The sequence below is a fragment of the Lepus europaeus genome, chromosome 1 (genome assembly GCF_033115175.1).
Source record: "Lepus europaeus isolate LE1 chromosome 1, mLepTim1.pri, whole genome shotgun sequence".
Lineage (NCBI taxonomy): Eukaryota > Metazoa > Chordata > Mammalia > Lagomorpha > Leporidae > Lepus > Lepus europaeus.
In genome coordinates, this window is record NC_084827.1 from 140,284,452 (window position 1) to 140,303,830 (window position 19,379).

Sequence of the window (19,379 nt, forward strand, 5' to 3'; positions counted from 1 at the left end):
GGCCTACTGCTAGAGAGGTATTATGTCCCTGTAACGGCTTCATGTTGCCTTTTATGTGCTGCTTGTGTTTCAGTGTTGATGTTTGCATACCTGAAGGAATCAGCTGCCTCTACCAATTTTATAGAGTGGCTTTCATAGTAAAAGGCTTTCTCCTGGGAATGTGTCCTAGGACTGTTGGTTGGGTAGGCTGTATTGGTTTCAGTTCCTGGGGAGTAGGGAGAGGGAAGCACAGTACTGTAGTGTCTGTGTAGCTTCTTTAGCTATAATCAGCATCAGCAATACCTGTGGGTGTCTCAGTGGCCTCAGTTAAAGATGTTTGCTGTGGGGATGCTCTGCCATCTGGATGCAGCTTGTTTAAGCAGGGCTTAGCAGTTCTGAGTGTGACAGGACTTGGTACATGTTCCAGGTTCCTGTCAATTTCTGCAACTGCCTTAGAGTGTGACTGCTCTGGTGGGCACATGCAGATGGTATAAAGCTAGTGCAGCAGCACAGGCAGGGCCCTTCAGTTTTGGAGGTCTCTGTGGAGGGGCAGGAACATCCCAGTGGGCATAGTACCTGTAGTGCTGAGGACCCTGTTTAGGCCAGGCCACACTGGTGAGCTGGGGGTAGGCACCTGTCGGTGTCTAAAAGATACACAGGTGCCTTCTTGGTAATGAAAACGCTGGTAATGGAAGTAATAACTCCCTCAGACAAATCACAGGGCTTAATATGTGACTAATGCTAGCAAATGGGGTAGTCTAGATTATGACACAATAACAAACTACTCAACAATCTCATGGCTTACAACGTATGTCTTGCTCATTCACACTATTCATATGTCACAGATGAGTCATGAATCTGTTTCATGTCATCTTCATCTAGGACCCTGGCACATGGAACAGACACTAGCTGGGCTTTTGTGGATCTCATGGAGTAGGGAAAACAGAGAAATGGTGAACAACAGACTGGCACTTAAAGCTTCCACCTGCATTTAATTGACCAAAGCAGTACACATGGCCATACCTGAGTTCTACAGGACTGCGATGCATAGTCAGTAACATACTTAGAACCCTAATATTTTTTGATTAATCTTAGGTGCATATGGAAACTACAGTGTGCAGACCGGTCCTTTCTCCAGCCCACATCAACACTACAGCTTCTGAAACATTCACGGTACTTCAGCAAAGGATGAGAATAGTCGAGGAGCAGACCAGTTCTCTGAGGAATGACCTAATAATGTTGGACTATGGTGAAAAAAGGTAACAAAAAGGAACTAGATCTCTGTAGTTTGAATGTTTGTTCTTTACTTAATATAGGAGTTATAGTAGTCTGGCAGATAAGAAAGGTATTTAGGAAAGAATTGAACAGTTTCCATTTGAACTTTAGAAAATATTTGCAAGTTAATGAGTTGTCATGCTGTGATAAAGCTACCACAGCTATTTACAAACATGTAATTTTTCATGTAACTAAAAATATTGGCATTCTTACTGTAAAATCAGTTAAGGTGAAAATCTTAAAAATTAATACCATTAATTTTATCTTTATATTCTTCCACATTTATTGTAAATTAAAAGATGTAAAGTTTTTTTTAAGATGTCATAATTTAGAATGAAGTGCTCAAAAAACAACTACTGTGTCTTCTGCTGCTACTAAAGAAGTTTTTGACATTAAAATTAGATTATATGGCCTGAGGGATTTGGGTATTTTGGCAGCCGCCACTGAATTTACTGTTTTGTTTTGTTCTTAAGATATAATTTTATTTCTTTAAAAGGATGAGAGGGAGATACAGAGATCTTCTATCTGTTGGTTCACTCCCCAAATTGCTTTAATGGCTGGAGTTGGGCCAGGCCAAAGCCAGGAGCCTGGAACTCTGTCTGGGTCTCCCATGTGGGTGGCAAGGGCCCCAAGTGCTTGAGCCATCTTTTCCTGCTTTCCCAGGCACATTAGCAGCGAGCTGAATTGGAAGCAAAACAGCAGGAACTCAAACTGGTGCTCTGATTTGTTATGCTGGCATCGTAGGCAGTAGCTTAACCTGCTCTACAACACTGGCCCCTTTTTTATTTTGTGTTTATTGCTTTAATTAGGAAAAACAAAAAGATTCATGGAAAAATTTAACTAGAAGACAGAAATTAAAAATTTTCAGCTGCATCAAGTTCAAGAAACTTTTGCAAGTGATGATGCAAGCCATTTAGCCCATCCTTTTTTTTTTTTTTAAACTTTTATTTAATGAATATAAATTTCCAAAGTACAGCTTATGGATTACAGTGGCTCCCCCCCCCCAATAACTTCCCTCCCACCCGCAACCCTCCCGCTTCCCCCTTCCCACTCCCTCTCTCCTTCCATTCACATCAAGATTCATTTTCAATTCTCTTTATATACAGATCAGTTTAGTATATATTAAGTAAAGGTTCCAACAGTTTGCACCCACATAGAAACATAAAGTGAAACATACTGTTTGAGTACTAGTTATAGCATTAAATCACAATGTACAGCACATTAAGGACAGAGATCCTACATGAGGAGTAAGTGCACAGTGACTCCTGTTGTTGACTTAACAAATTGACACTCTTGTTTATGGCATCAGTAATCACCCTAGGCTCTTGTCCTGAGTTGCCAAGGCTATGGAAGCCTTTTGAGTTCACCGACTCTGATCATATTTAGACAAGGTCATAGTCAAAGTGGAAGTTCTCTCCTGCCTTCAGAGAAAGGTACCTCCTTCTTTGATGACATCTTCTTTCCACTGGGATCTCACTCGTGGAGATCTTTCATTTAGGTTTTTTTGTGTGTGTGGTGTTTTTGTTGTTTTGTTTTGTTTTGTTTTGTTTTGTTTTGCTAGAGTGTCTTGGCTTTCCATGCCTGAAATACTCTCATGGGCTTTTCAGCCGGATCTGCATGCCTTAAGGGCTGATTCTGAGGCCAGAGTGCTGTTTAGGACATCCGCCATTCTATGAGTCTGCTGTGTATCCCACTTCCCATGTTGGATCGTTCTCTCTCTTTTTTGTTCTATCAGTTAGTATTTGCAGACACTAGTCTTGTTTATGTGATCCCTTTGACTCTTAGACCTATCAGTGTGATCAATTGTGAGCTGAGATTGATCACTTGGACTAGTGAGATGACATTGGTACATGCCACCTTGATGGGATTGAATTGGAATCCCCTGGTATGTTTCTAACTCTACCGTTTGGGGCAAGTCAGCTTGAGCATGTCCCAAATTCCCAAATTGTACATCTCCTCCCTTTCTTATTCCCACAGTGATCACGTTTCAGTTAAGTTTCAACACTTAAGAATAACTGTGTACTGATTACAGAATTCAACCAAAAGTATTAAGTAGAACAAACAAAAAAAATACTAAGAGGGATAATGTATTAAGTTGTTCATCAACAGGGCAAGGATTTAGCCCATCCTTAATGAACTCAGGGTTTTGGGAATTTAATGATGTTAATTCAGTCTTTTATTACATTATTATCTGAAGAAAAATATGCCTTTTAATAGTCACTAAGAATTGGAAACAAAAGTCATAAGATGTCAAGTGAGGACCACAAGTTAGAAGCTTAATGATCTCCCTTGAAACTGCAAAATTACTCATTTGATGAGAGGAATGAGCAGTAATATTGTCACAATGAGGGACTCGCCAGTGAAGCTTTCCTCTGCTAAAGCTTTGGTTAGCTTTCTTAAAGCACTCTCTGGATAAACAGGTGTTGTTGTTCTTTTGTGCTTCAGAAAGGCAACAGGCAAAATAAGCATCCCCAAACATTGCCATGATCTTTGCTTTTGACTGAGCCAGTTTCATCTCTTGGTAACCATTGCTTTGACTGTGCCTTGTCTTTAGGATCGAACTGGTAAAACCATGTTTCACCTTTCCCAATTCTTCAAAGAAATGCTTCAGAATCTTAATCTCACACTAGATTTGCATTGACATAAAATATAACTCTGCACTAGTGTGCACCTGGTCTGGCCATAATGTTTTTGGCACACATTGAGCAGAAAGTTTGCTCAACTTTGATTTTCCAGTCATGATTGTATAAGCTGAACCAAATGGATAAATATGGTATTGGCTATTCTCTCTACTGCAAATGAGTGTCCTGTTCAGTTAGGGCATGAGCTAGATTAATTTTTTCCTTGCAAATTGAGTTGGATGGTTTGCTGCTGTAGGAATCATCTTGCAACATTTTCTTGTCCCCTCTTAAAATGAATTATTTAGAAACTGCTGACCTTTTTAAAAAAAATTATTTATTTGAAAGGGAGAGTTACAAAGAGACAGAGAGTGAAAGAGAGAGAGAGGTCTTCTGTCCGCTGCTTTACTCCCAAATAGCTGAAATGACTGGAGCTGTGCTGATCTGAAGCCAGGAGCCAGGAGCTTCTTCCAGGTCTCCCACGCGGGTGCAGGGGCCTAAGGACTTGGTCATCTTCTGCTTTCCCAGGCCATAGCAGAGAGCTGGATCAGAAGTGGAGCAGCCGGATCTCGACCAGTGCCCATATGAGATGCCAGCATTACAGGCAGTGGCTTTACTTACTACACCACAGGCCGGCCCCAGCTGCTGACTTCTTGATTTTTAAAAATTATTTTTCATTAGCTGGCGCCGCGGCTCAGTAGGCTAATCCTCCACCTTGCAGCACCGGCACACCGGGTTCTAGTCCCGGGCGGGGCACCGATCCTGTCCCAGTTGCCCCTCTTCCAGGCCAGCTCTCTGCTGTGGCCAGGGAGTGCAGTGGAGGATGGCCCAAGTCCTTGGGCCCTGCACCCCATGGGAGACCAGGAGAAGCACCTGGCTCCTGCCATCGGAATGGCGCGGTGCACCGGCCACAGCGCGCCTACCGCGGCGGCCATTGGAGGGTGAACCAACGGCAAAAGGAAGACCTTTCTCTCTGTCTCCCTCTACTGTCCACTTTGCCTGTAAAAAAAAATTATTTTTCATTTAAAAATATTTTTGAGTTTAAAAAATTTTAATTAATATATGGTATTTGTATATTTTGTGGGATACAATGCAGTATTCAAATGTATGTAAACCATTCAAACCAGGTAATTTCTCTTTCCATTTTCTTTCTGTTCAGAGTCTACCATCCATCCTCCAGATCTTTATACAGTATAATACCATGTTGTGAATTAGTCACTCCACTGTTATGGAATTCTAGACTCTATTAATTCTACATGAGTGTTTTGGTACCCATTATCTAACCTCCCTCTCTTCCCCCTGCCTTCATACTACCCAAACTCTAGTGATAATCTGTTTTAAGTTCAAATTGACTATCCCTTTAACTCGCACATATGTGAGATAAATGCAGTATTTGGATATCTGTGCCAGGTTTATTTGATATAACATAAAGATCTCCACTCATTTTGTTGCATTGTCAGGATTTAATTTTTTTATTAATAATATTCCATGGTGTATGTATATACATACACACAATATATATTCTTTATCCATTTGTTTATCAATGGACATCTAGGATTATTCCATATCATAGTTATTGTGAATGTAGGAGTGTAGGTATCTGTTATTTTGTTTATATATTATTTATGTTTTTATATGTTGATTTCATTTCCTTCAGATATATGCCCAAAAGTGGGATGGCTCAATCATATGGTAGATTTGTTTTCAATTTTTTTGAGAAACTTCTGGACTGTGGCTTTACTAATTTGCATTTCCAGCAACAGTATACAAAGATTTCTTTTCTCCACATGTTCACCAGCTCCAGCATTTTTTTTTTTTTTGTCCTTTTGGTAACAGCCGTTTTAACTGAAGTAAGACAATATATCTTTGTGGTTTTGAATTGCATTTCCCTGATAGTAGTGATATTGAACATTTTTTCATATATTCGTTTTCCATTTGTATTTCCTCTTTTTAAAAATTTTTTTAAAAGTTTATTTAAGGTGTACAAATTTCACATATTTCATATATACAGATTTAGGAACATAGTAATGTTTCCTACCCTACCCCCTACTTATCACCCTTCTACCTCCTCTCTCTCTTATTCCTGCCTTAATCCTTTGCAAAGAACTATTTTCAATTTACTTTATACTCATAGATTGACCCTATGCTAAATAAAGAGTTCAACAAATGTTATGAAATTGCTGTTACTCAAAATTATGACTTAGAACTATATGATACATAGGAAAAATGCATTCTCAAAAGCATAAACCCAACACCATTGTAGCAGAATTTTACTTAATGCTTCTTTTTTTTCTAGAAACCTTTTATTTAAGTTACACAAACTTCATGTATTTCATATATACAAATTTAGGAACATAGTGATTCTTCCCACCTTCTTCTCCCTCACACACACTTCTACCCTTCTTCCTCCTCCTCCTCCTATTCCCAGTCTTATTTTTTACTAAGATCTACTTTCAATTAACTTTATATAAGATTAACCCTACACTAAGTAGAGTTCAACAAATACTGTGAACAAGACAAAACACCATTCCTCAACAGTCTAAACAAGGGCTGTTCAAAATCATCATATTTAGAAGTGCCGATCACTTCTATATATTACATTTTAAGTATTTTATTAGTTACTGCAGACCAAAGAGAACATATAGTATTTGTCCTTTTTTTTTATTTTTTATTTCATAAATGTGAATTTACAAAGTGCAACTTTTGTATTGTTGTGGCTTCCCCCCCCCAACCTCCCTCCCTCCCTCCCATGACCCTCCCCTCTCCCATCCCACCCTTTATCGAGTTTCATTTTCAGTTACCTTCATATACTGAAGATCAACTTAGTATATACTAAGCAAGGATTTCAACAGGCTGCATTCACACAACCGCACAAGGTATAGGGTATTGTTCGACTAGTAGTGTTTTTAAGTTTCACAGTAAAACACATTAAGGACAGAGATCCTATGTGGGGAGCATGTACCCAGTGACTCCCGTTGTTGATTTAATAATTGGCACTCTTATTTATAACGTCAGCAATCACCCGAGACTTGCTATGAGCTGTCTAGGCTATGGCAGTCCCTTGAGTTCACCGACTCTGAACTTGTTTAGTCAAGGCTGTATCACAGTGGAGGTTCCTTCCTCCCTTCAGAGAAAGGCGCCTCTCTCCTTGATGGCCTGTTCCTTCTGCTGGAATCTTGTTCACCAGGGTCTTTCATTTAGATTGTTTTTTGCCACCATGTCATGGCTTTCCATGCCTGTGAGACTCTCATGGACCTTTTAGCCAGATCCGAATGTCCCAAGGGTTGATTCTGAGGAAGAAGTGCTGTTTTGGGCGTTTGCCATTCTATGAGTCTGCTGTGTGTCCTGCTTCCCCCGCAGGATCATTCTCTCCCTTTTAAATCTATCCTTCATTATTTGCTTACACTGGTCTTATTTGTGAAAACTCTTTGACACATACTCTATCTTTTTGATCGGTTGTGTATTTATACTTATCACTTTACGAAGTGCGCTGGCATTGGTACCTGCCTCCTTGGTAAGATTGATTTGAAATCCCCTAGCACATCTCTAGTTCCACCATTGGAGGTAAGTCCGAGTGAGCATGTGCCAACCTATATATCTCCTCCCTCTCTTATTCCCACTCCTATGTTTAACATAGATCACTTTTCTGTTAATTTTAAACACCTAAGAATGATTGTGCATTGATTACAGAGTTCAACCAGTGGTCTTATGTAGAACAAACAGAACAACAACAACAACCACAACAACAAAAATACTAAAAGGAATAAAATAGTAAGTTGTTCCTCAACAGTCTAGACAAGGGCTGATCATGTCATTGTCTCTCAGAGTGTCCATTTCACTTAGCAACAACAACAACAACAACAATACTAAAAGAAATAAAATAGTAAGTTGTTCCTCAACAGTCAAGACAAGGGCTGATCATGTCATTGTCTCTCATAGTGTCCATTTCACTTCAATGGGTATCATTTTAGATGCTCGTTTAGTTGCCATCGATCAGGGAGAACATACGATATTTGTCCCTTTTGGACTGGCTTATTTCACTCAGCATGATGATTTCCAGCTTCCTCCATTTTGTTGTAAATGCCCGGATTTCATTGTTTTTTACTGCTATATAGTGTTCCATAGAGTACATATCCCATAGTTTCTTTATCCAGTCATCCGTTGATGGACATTTAGGTTGATTCCAGGTCTTAGCTATTGTGAATTGAGCTGCAACAAATATCGAGGTGCAAATGGCTCTTTTTTTCTCCCCTTTAATTCCATTTGGGTAAATTCCAAGGAGTGGGATGGCTGGGTCCTGTGGTAGTGCTATATTCAGGTTTCTGAGGACTCTCCAAACTGTCTTCCATAGTGGCTTTACCAGTTTGCATTCCCACCAACAGTGGATTAGTGTCCCTTTTTCCCCACATCCTCACCAGCATCTGTTGTTGGTTGATTTCTGTATGTAAGCCAATCTAACCAGGGTGAGGTGAAACCTCATTGTGGTTTTGATCTGCATTTCCCTAATGGCTAGGGATCCTGAGCATTTTTTCATGTGTCTGTTGGCCATTTGGATTTCCTCTTTTGAAAAATGTCTATTAAGGTCCTTGGCCCATTTTTTTATTGGGTTGTTTGTTTTGATTCTGTGGTGTTTTTTGATCATTTTGTAGATTCTAGTTGTTAATCCTTTATTTGTTGTGTAATTTGCGAATAATGTCTCCCATTCTGTTGGTTGCCTCTTCACTTTCCTGACTGTTTCCTTCGCTGTAAAGAAACTCTTCAATTTGAGGTAATCCCATTTGTTTATTTTATCTCTGATTACCCATGCCTCTGGGGTCTTCTCCAGGAATTCTTCGCCTGTTCCAATATCTTGAAGGGTTTCCCCTATGCTCTCAATTAGTTTCATGGTGTCGCGGTGCATCTCTAGTTCTTTGATCCATGTTGAGTGGATTTTTGTATAAGATGTAAGATAGGGGTCTTGCTTCATACTTCGACATGTGAACATCCAGTTTTCCCAGCACCATTTGTTGAAGAGGCTGTCCTTGTTCCAGGGGTTGGTTTTAGGTCCTTTGTTGAATATATGAGTTGGTTATAGATGTTTGGATTGATCTCCGGTGTTTCTATTCTGTTCCATTGGTCTATCCCTCTGTTTTTGTACCAGTACCAGGCTGTTTTGATTATAACTGCCCTGTAGTATGTCTTGAAGTCTGGAATTGTGATGCCTCCGGCCTTATTTTTATTGTAAAGGATTGCTTTAGCTATTCTCGGTCTCCTGTTTCTCCATATGAATTTCAGCATCGTTTTTTCTAGGTCTTTGAAGAATGACTTTGGTATTTTGATTGGTATTGCATTGAACTTGTAAATTGCTTTTGGGAGAATGGACATTTTGATGATATTGATTCTTCCAATCCATGAGCATGGCAGGTTTTTCCATTTTTTTGTGTCATCTTCTATTTCTTTCTTTAGTGTTTTGTAATTTTCATCATAGAGGTCTTTGACATCCTTGATTAAATTTATTCCAAGGTGCTTTATTGTTTTTGTGGCTGTTGTGAATGGGATTGATCTCTTAGAAGTTCTCCCTTGGCCCTGGCATTATCTGTGTATGCGAAGGCTGTTGATTTCTGAACGTTGACTTTGTATCCTGCTACTTTACCAAACTCTTCTATGAGTTCCAATAGTCTCTTATAGGAGTTTATCGGGTCCCCTATATATAGTATCATGTCATCTGCAAATAAGGATAGTTTAACTTCCTCCTTTCCCATTTGTATCCCTTTAATTTCTTTTTCTTGCCTGATGGCCCTGGCTAACACTTCTAGGACTATATTGAATAGCAGTGGTGAGAGTGGGCATCCCTGTCTGGTGCCAGTTTTCAATGGAAATGCCTCCAACTTTTCCCCATTCAATATGATGCTGGCCATTGGTTTATCATATACTGCCTTAATTGTGTTGAGGAATGTTCCTTCTAACCCCAATTTGCTTAGGGTTTTCATCATGAAAGGGTGTTGTATTTTGTCAAATGCTTTCTCTGCATCTATTGAAATAATCATATGATTTTTGTTTCTCAATTTATTAATATGATGTATTACGTCGATTGACTTTCGAATATTGAACCATCCTTGCATACCAGGGATAAATCCCACTTGGTCCGGGTGAATGATCTTTCTGATGTGCAGTTGGATTCGGTTTGCCAGAATTTTGTTGAGTATTTTTGTATCTATGTTCATCAGGGAGATAGGTCTGTAGTTTTCTTTCTCTGTTGTGTCTTTTCCGGGCTTAGGAATTAAGGTGATACTGGCTTCGTAGAAAGAATTTGGGAGGGTTCCCTCCCTTTCAATCGTTTTGAATAATTTGAGAAGAACTGGGGTTAGTTGTTCTCTAAATGTCTGGTAAAATTCAGCAGTGAGGCCATCCGGTCCTGGGCTCTTCTTTTTTGGTAGTGCGTTTATTACTGATTCAATTTCTTCCATGGTTATGGGTCTGTTTAGATTTTCTATATCTTCATGGCTCAGTTTAGGAAGGTTGTATGTGTCCAGGAATCTATCCTTTTCTTCCAGGTTCCCCAATTTGTTAGCATACATCTCTTTGTAGTGGTTTCTAATGATTCTTTTTATTTCTGTTGTGTCTGTTGTTACATTTCCATTACTATCTTTGATTTTACAGATTTGGGTCTTCTCTCTCTTTTTTTTGATTAGTTGGGCCAATGGTGTGTCAATTTTGTTTATTTTTTCAAAGAACCAGCTCCTGGTTTTGTTGATCTTTTGTATTATATTTTGGTTTCAATTCTGTTTATTTCTTCTCTGATCTTTAGTATTTCTTTCCTCCTGCTGGATTTGGGCTTGACTTGCTGCTGTTTTTCTAAATCCTTGAGGTGCATGGAGAGTTCATTTGTTTGGTTCCTTTCCAGCTTCTTGATGTAGGCACCAATTGCTATAAACTTTCCTCTTAGCACTGCTTTTGCTGTGTCCCACAGGTTTTGATAGGTTGTGTTATCATTTTCATTTGTTTCTAGAAATCTCTTGATTTCTCTTTTCATTTCTTCGATGACCCACTGTTCATTTAGGATCATGTTGTCCATTCTTCATATATTTGCATATGGTGTAGAGATTCTTGGGTTGTTGGTTTCGAGTTTCACTGCACTATGGTCTGAGAAGCTGCATGGTATAGTTGCAATTTTTTTGAATTTGTTGAGGCTCCCTTTATGGCCTAGCATATGGTCAATCCTAGAGAACGTTCCATGTAGTGGGGAGAAATACGTGAACTCTGTGGCTGTGGGGTGGAAGGTTCTAAAGATGTCTATTAGGTCTATTTGGTCTATAGCATCAATTAGCTCTGTTGTTTCCTTGTTGAATTTCTGTCTGGTTGATTTGTCTATTGATGAGAGTGGGGTGTTGAAGTCCCCTGTTACTATTGTATTTGAACCTATATCTCCCTTTAAATCCTTTAGTAATTCTGAAAGAATTTCAGGTAGCCAGGCACCCTGTAATTAGGTGCATATACATTTATAATGGTAATGTCTTCCTGTTGGATAGATTCTTTAATCATTATATAGTGCCCTTCTCTGTCTCTTTTAATAGTTTTTATGTTAAAGTCTATTTTGTCTGATATTAGGATGGCCACACCAGCTCTTTTTTGATTTCTGTTAGCTTGGAGTATCTTTTTCCATCCTTTCACTTTCAGTCTGCATGCATCTTTGCTGATAAAGTGTGTCTCCTGAAGGCAGCATATAGATGGATTCTCTTTCTTGATCCAATCAGCTAGTCTATGTCTTTTGGTAGTAGAATTAAGACCATTCACATTCAGTGTGATTACTGTTAAGTACTGTCTTTTCCCATTCATGATTCCTGAAACGAGCTGTTTATGTATTTTGAACTTTGTTTGTAGGTTACTCTACATTCGCTTTTTTTTGTAGTGAAGTTCTTGTTTTTGTATTTCTGTGTGTAGCACGTCTTTGAGCAAGTGGTGTAGGGTTGGACGTGTGGATACAAATTCTTTCAGTTTTTGTTTGTCTTGGAAGATCTTTATTTCCCCTTCATTCATAAATGATAGCTTTGCAGGGTATAGTAATCTAGGTTGGCATTGTTTGTCTTTTAAAACTGGAAATATATCATGCCATTGTCTCCTTGCCTGTAGTGTTTGCGATGAGAAGTCTGGGGTGAGTCGGATTAACTTACCCTTGAATGTGATTTGTCGTTTTTCTCTGGCACATTTTAGGATTTGTTCTTTGTGTGTCACTGAGCTGAGTGTTGCCAAACATGTCACGGTGAATTTCTCTTCTGGTCTATCCTATACGGAGCCCTGGCTATCTGTTGAATTTGGCTGTTGTTATCCAGCTGCCTTTGTTTGAAGTTTTCTGATATTATTTCATTGAAAACACCTTCCAATCCATTCTCATTTCCACCCCTTCAGGGACTCCTATTATCCGAACATTACACCATTTGATTGAATCTTATAGGTCTCTGTATTTTTTAATTTTTAATTTCTTCTTCCTGCATTTGAACTGACTGTATTATTTCTGGAAGTTTGTCTTCAAATTCTGATATTCGGTCTTCTATTTCATCTGTTCGATTTCTGAGGGATTCCACGGTGTTTTTTGTATGGTCAATTGAGTTTTTCATTTCCAGTATTTCATTCTGGCTTCTCTTTAGGATCTCTAATCCATGGGCTTGTTTTTCATTCAGCTCTCGACACTGTTTCTCATTATTTCTAAGTAATCTGATTATTAATTTTCTGAATTCTTTTTCTGGCATGGTTTCAAATTCTTCTTCTTCAGCCTCTGTTATGGTTGGTTTAGTCTGCTCCATAGGCGAGTTTATATGTTCTTCTGTATTCTTATTGTGGGTTTTTGTTTTGTTTTTTGGCATTCTGTCTGGGTGGTTTTTCCGGTTGATTTCCCTCTGCTATAGACTGCTGTGAGTCTGTACCAATATCCAGTGTAAGCAGGCTATTCTGCCTTCTAGAGTTTGTTTATTTTTTACTTATTTATTTATTTTATTTATTTTTTTATTTTGTAGCTTGCGTGAGTTGGTGTCAGGGCTTTGAGGTGCCAATCTCCACCCCTTAGGGGCCGGTTTCCTTGTTCCTATGTTTGCCCTTACATGTCTGTGCCTGGGGTTCGTTGGTCAGCCACTCTCTCACTGCACCTCCTAAATGAGGAGTGTCAAGTAGCTCCAGATCACCTTTGGACTCCGCCCCTGCTAAGCCCGAATGTAAACAAACAGAATGGCTGCACTCTGCCTGCTGCAGCTCTGACTGTGGGTTGGGCAGCTCCTAAGGATCTTGGCGTTTTTGATCCCTCAGTTCACCCTCTGGATCCTGCTCTCTTCCCACGGGCGCTATTCAGATTTTTTTTTTTCTGGTAACTTGAGTAGACTGGCATCAGGGCTTTGAGCTGCCCTCCCTCGCTGCCCGCCCCTGCACAAGGTGTGTTGCTCCACTCCACCTTTGGGCTCCGTCCCTGAAGGTTAGTGTGGCGGGAAGCAGCTCTCCTTTAAGCCCGAATGTAAACAAACAAGATGGCTGCTTCCCGCCCACTGCAGCTCTGATTTGGGGGGGTGGATCCTGGATTGTTTAGTCCCTCAATTAGTCCCCCTGAATCGTGCACTCTTTCCGCAGGTGCTACTCACTCTGTTCAATTTTCTATTTCCTCCCCAACTTGGTTGTGCGTGTCTCAATGTCCATCCCAGGGTGGGTGGGGGGAAGGGCGGCGGCGGCTGGTGCAGTGGTGCCCGACGAGCACCCTGTCTCACCTCGGTTTCCAGAGCTCCCCTTTTGGTGCTGGCGCGTGGATTCTGTGGCTGGGCTCCCACGGCTGGGCTCCCCGCGGCGGCTGGGTTCCCATGGCAGCTTGGCGGGGCTGGGCTTCCACGTGGTGGGTGACCTTACTCTCCCCGTAGGTCCTCCATGTCACATCCACTAGATCTGGGAGAGTTTCCTCTGCAAGTTTTCCCTGAGCCTTTTCCCGAGGCTATAGTAACTCCACTTTTATTAAACTATCTTTTCCCAGACTATCGGTGCGCGCCCTCACTATTCCGCGATCTTCTAGTATTTGAGACTGGCTTATTTCACTAAGTATAATGTTTTCTAGTTTCATGCATTTTTATTATAAATGACAGGATTACATTTTTTTTTTTTACCACTGTGTAGTATTCCATGGTGTTCATGTACTGTAATTTCTTCATCTAGTCTTTAGTTGATGGACATCTGGTTGATTCCATATCTTAGCTATTGTGAATTGAGCTGCAATGAGCATGGGGGTACAGATCACACTTTCATGTGCTGATTCCATTTCCTTTGGGTAAATTCCCAGGTGGAATGGCTGGGTCATATGGTAGGTCTTTTCTTTTTTTTTTTTTTTTTTTTTGACAGGCAGAGTGGACAGTGAGAGAGAGAGAGAGACACAGAGAAAGGCCTTTCTTTTGCCATTGGTTCACCCTCCAATGGCCGCCGTGGCCAGCGCACTGCAGCTGGCACATCGCGCTGATCTGAAGCCAGGAGCCAGGTGCTTCTCCTGGTCTCCCATGGGGTGCAGGGCCCAAGCACTTGGGCCATCCTCCACTGCACTCCCTGGCCACAGCAGAGAGCTGGCCTGGAAGAGGGACAACCGGGACAGAATCAGACGCCCCGACCGGGACTAGAACCCGGTGTGTCAGCGCCGCAAGGCAGAGGATTAGGCTATTGAGCCGCATCGCCAGCTTTATGGTAGGTCTTTATTCAGATTTCTGAGATATCTCCATACTGTCTTCCACAGTGGCTGCCCCAGTTTACATTCCCACCAACAGTGAATTAGGGTACTTTTTCCCCCACATCCTCACCAGCATTTGCAGTTTGGCTCTCATACAGAAATCAACATTCTAACTAGAGTGAGATGAAACATCATTATGGCTTTGATTTGCATTTCCCTGATGGCTAATGATGCTGAGCATTTTGTCAAGTGTGTCTGTTGGCCATTTGGATCCTATATGGATGCCAGTTTGAGTCCCAGCTGCTCTACTTCTGATCCAGCTCCCTACTAATGCTCCTGAGAAAGCAGCGGAGAATTGCACAAGTGCTTGGGACCCTGCACCCATGTGGGAGACCGAGAAGAAGGTCCTGGCTCATGGCTTCAGATCAGCTCAGCTCTGGCCATTGCAGCAATTTGGGGAAGACCTCTTTCACACTCTCTCGCTCGCTCGCTCGCTCGCTCGCTACCTACCCTTCTCTGTAACTCTGTCTTTAAAATAAATAAAATAAATCTTAAAAAAAAAAGAAAAATGCCTGTTCAAGTCCTTTGCCAATTTCTTCACTGTATTTGTTTTGTTGTTGTTGTGAATTCTTGAGCCCTTTATATATTCTGGATATTAATCCTTCATCAGTTGCATAGTTTGCAAATATTTTTTCCCATTCTGGCTGTCGCCTCTTAACTTTGCTGAGTGTTTGTGTTGCAGTACAGAAACTTCTCAATTGATATAATCCCATTTGTTAATTTTGGCTTTGATTGTCTGTGCTGTTGGTTGTAGATGTTTGGTTTGTTTTCTAGTTTCTATTCTGTTCCATTGGTCTACCCATTGGTTTTTGTGCCAGTACCAGGCTGTTTTGATTATCACTGCCATGTAGTATGTCTTGAAATCTGGTATTGCAATGCCTCCTGCTTTGTTTTTGTTGCATAAGGTTGCTTTAGCTCTTCAGGGTATCCTGTGTTTCCATATGAGTTTCAGCACCAATTTTTCTAGATCTGCAAAGAATATCATTGCTATTTTGATTTGGATCAAATTGAATCTATAAATTGCTTTTAGTAATATGGGCATTTTGCTTTTTTTTTTTTTTTTAAAGATTTACTTGTTTATTTGAAATTCAGAGTTACATAGAAAGGGAAGCAGAGACAGAGGGAGAGAGAGAGGTCTTCCATCTGCTGGTTCACCCCCAAATGACTGCAACAGCCAGAGCTGCACCAATCCAAAGCCAGGAGCTTCTTCTGGGTCTCCCACGGGGGTGCAGCGACCCAGAGCCTGTGACAAGCTGGAAGGGCTGGGGCACCCAGCCCTCTCACAGTCCTTTAAGCCAGATTTTGGAGTCTCTCCACTGGTTATGGAGTGCATGGACACAAACTGGTGCTGCTGTTATGTATGACAACAATGGCACCTGCTCTCTCAGCTAGTTGCAGGGCGCTGTGGTTGGAGGGTCAGGGAGAGAGAAATGTGTCCCTTTTATTCCTCTCAGTTGGCAGATACAAAGTTCCTCTCAGGGCTGCAGGCTGGATTCCACCAGGCTCTCCCCACATCTTTGTTGCCAGTGGCTTGGGCTTTTGCCATCTGGCCTCACCTCACTCTCTAAAGCTGGTGCTGAGGCTCTTGGCTACTAGGGTCCTGTGTTGTACCCATGCTCGTGTTTTGTGTCTACACCTTCCATGTAGATCCACGGTGTCCCTCTAACTTTCATGGAGTTTCCACTGCGGTTTTCTCCTTGACTCATCCCTGAGATTGTACTCTTCTCCTCCCTGCCTTTTTAAACTGTATTGCCCTAGACTAGAGCAGTAAGCTCCCTCCCTATTCTGCCATCTTAGAATTTCTCTGTATTTCTTCTTCTGAGAAATGTCTATATAGATGCTTTGCCCATTTTTAACTGGCTTTTTTATTGCTGAGTTTTTAAATATATATTATAGATATTCTTGTGATTGGATGCACAGCTTGCAAATATTTTCTCCTATTGGTGTTGATTATTTGTTTTAAAAAATTGCTTGAGAGGCAGAGAGAGATGGAGCTCCCATCCACTAGTTCACTTCCCAAATGCCCACAAGAGCCAGAACTGGACTGGATTAAAGACTGAAGCTGGGAATTCAATCCAGGTCTCTGATGAACGTTGCAGAAACCTAATTATTTGAACCATCACCTCTGACCCTCAAGGTTTGCATTAGCAGGAAGCTAGAATCAGGAACCAAGACTTGAATCCTATCTGATGTGAGAGGTTAGCGTCTTAACTGCAAGGCTAAATGCCTGCTTCCTTTTTTCTTCGTGATGCTGAGGCTTCTTTGTTTGATTAATCTGTTTTTTGCATTTGTTGCCTGTGCTTTGGGGTTTTATCAAAAAATTTTTTTGCCTATGCCCTTGTTTTTTCATACAGTTTCCCCTTTGTTTTCTTCTAGTAGTTTCATAGCTTCAGTTCTTTCATTTAGGTATTTGATCCTTTGAATTGATTTTTGTATAGGGGAATTTTTGCTTCTATGTTCATCAGGAATATTAATTTTTAGTTTTTATTGTGTGTATGTGTATTCTTGTCTGCTTTTGAAATCTGGCCTTGTATAGTGAGTTTGAAATGGTTTCTCCCTTTCCAGGTTTTTAGAAGAATTTAAGAAGAATTGATATTAGTTCTTGGAAGTTTGGTAGAGAATTTATAGTGAAGCTATTTGGTCCTGAGTTTTACTTTGTTGGGAGTCTTTTAATTACTGATTTAGTTTGTTACTTGTTATTTGTTCAGACCTCTGTTTTCAGTTTTGATAAGTTATATATATTCAGAAATGTATACACTCCTTCTAGGTATTCCAATTTGTTGAAATATTGGTCCCTAGTGATCATATTTCTGTTTGTCAGTTGTAATATCTCCTTTTTTATCTGATTTTATGTATTTGAATCTTTTTTCTAATGGTTTATTGGTTTTGTTTGTCTTTTAAAAATCACTTCTTTAATTCATGAATATTTTTATTAGTCTGTTTGTATTTCATGGATCTTTGATAATTCCTTCTAACTTTGGGTTTGGTTCTTGTTTTTACAGGTCCTTGAGATGCATTGTTAAGTTATTAACTAGCTTTCTATTTTCTAGGCAGAGTTAGAGACAGAGAGAAAGGTCTTCCTTTTTCTGTTAGTTCAACCCCCCAAATGGCCGCCGCGGCTGGTGCACTGCACCAATCCGAAGCCAGGAGCCAGGTTCCTCCTCCTGGTCTCCCATGCAGGTGCAGGACCCAGGGACCTGGGCCATCCTCCACTGCACTCCCGGGCCACAGCAGAGAGCTGGACGGGAAGAGGAGCAACTGGGACAGAACCAGCGCCCCAACCAAGACTAGAACCCAGTGTGCCAGCACCGGCACTGCAGGTGGAGGATTAGCCTAGTGAGCCACGGCGCCGGCCTTGCAGTCCAGTCTTAACTCCGTCTCCAAAGCTGCTGCCCCTTCTGGCTTTTGGCTGCTGCAGTTGTGTGTTGTGTCCATGTTCGTGCTGCATGTCTGCACCTTCCACACAGGTCCATGCTTTTTCTATTTTTGCTGAGATGATTATACAGTTTTTACTTGTTAATATTCTGAGGTTGCGGTTTTAGTTTTCTCTATGCTCAGGAAGAAACCAACAGCAGGCATTGTTTTCCCACTGTCTTCTCAATAAGTCTGCACTTCCATTCAGACTTTACCCTCCCAGAAAGGTGGTGAACTGTCTTCCTCTTTACTTTCTACAGGAATCCCAAGGAATGCATAGCTCCATCAACTCCCAAAACTAGGTGGTTAAGTAAAAGTCTCTTTGGTTGGAGCTGTAGAAGTTGTGGTGTTACATCTTTGTAAACAAAGATCTTTCAGGAAGGATCTATAGACCTAGAGTTGTCATTAGAGTAAGCTACAGGTGAGGGTTTGAGAAGCACCTAGCTCTCATCTGGCTGTGTTTGTACCCAGTAACTCCCGTGTGCAAGTTAATTAGAAGCCAGGCCATTAAGTAGCCACTAAAAGAAGATGCAGCGAAATTCCTTCCAAATAAAATGTGGAGGCATTTTAGCCCTTTCTCTGTACTTCCCCAAGGGGTATAGTTACTAGAGGTGCTTATATGCCCATTTAAAAGCACCTGTTAGAGGAGGGTGCTGTGGCTCAGTGGGTTAAGCTGCTGCTTGCTTGTGATGTCTTCATCACATAAACCAGAGGGCCTGAGTTCAAGTTCTGGCTCCATTCCTGATTCCAGTTTTCTGCTAATGTGAACCCTGGGAAGTAGCAGATATTGGCTCAAGTAATTGGGTCCCGGCCATCATGTGGGAGACCCAAGTTGTGTTCCCAGCTCCTGGTTTAAACCTGGCCCAGCCTCGACTGTTGTGGCCATTAGGAAAGGAACTAGTGAATAGGAGATCTCTGTCTGTCTCTGTCTTTCAAATAAATGAAAGGAGAAAAAAATCTATCATTTCGTTCTGTGGTCTAGGGAGATGTATATGCCTGATCCCTTATTCTTCTAGAGCTAAATGAATTAAGCACCAAAATGTAGAGAACCATAGAGCTAGGGTTCCATTTGTGTTGTCCAAACTGTTCTCCTCAACCAGATGGTAAATCTTGGGGATTCGTTCCTAACTGTAAAGCTCAGTGCTTAGCGTGGGATGTACCCAAGTGTGCCTTAGCTTTTCCTACCCAGTTGATGTGGATTTTTTTTTTTTTTCAGTTTCCTGGTGTATACGAGTTTCACCTTGTTTCTGGCTTTCAGGGAATTGTTTTCTGTGTTGGAATTTATTTGGTGCATTTGTTAGTGGAAGATTTCACTGATATCACTCCACTCCCAATGACTAGTCTTACTAAGATGAAATGCTTGGGATTACCAA

General features: G+C 40.9%; 1 protein-coding gene across 1 annotated transcript in view; it reads left to right on the plus strand.

Annotated features, from left to right (window-relative positions):
* CCDC150 (coiled-coil domain containing 150) overlaps window positions 1–19,379 on the plus strand; it is a 110,955-nt gene that overhangs the window by 16,108 nt on the left and 75,468 nt on the right. Inside the window, exon 2 of the mRNA XM_062189463.1 lies at window positions 1,075–1,238. Within this exon, the coding sequence (XP_062045447.1) occupies window positions 1,075–1,238 (164 nt within the window). The remainder of the gene's footprint in view (window positions 1–1,074; window positions 1,239–19,379) is intronic.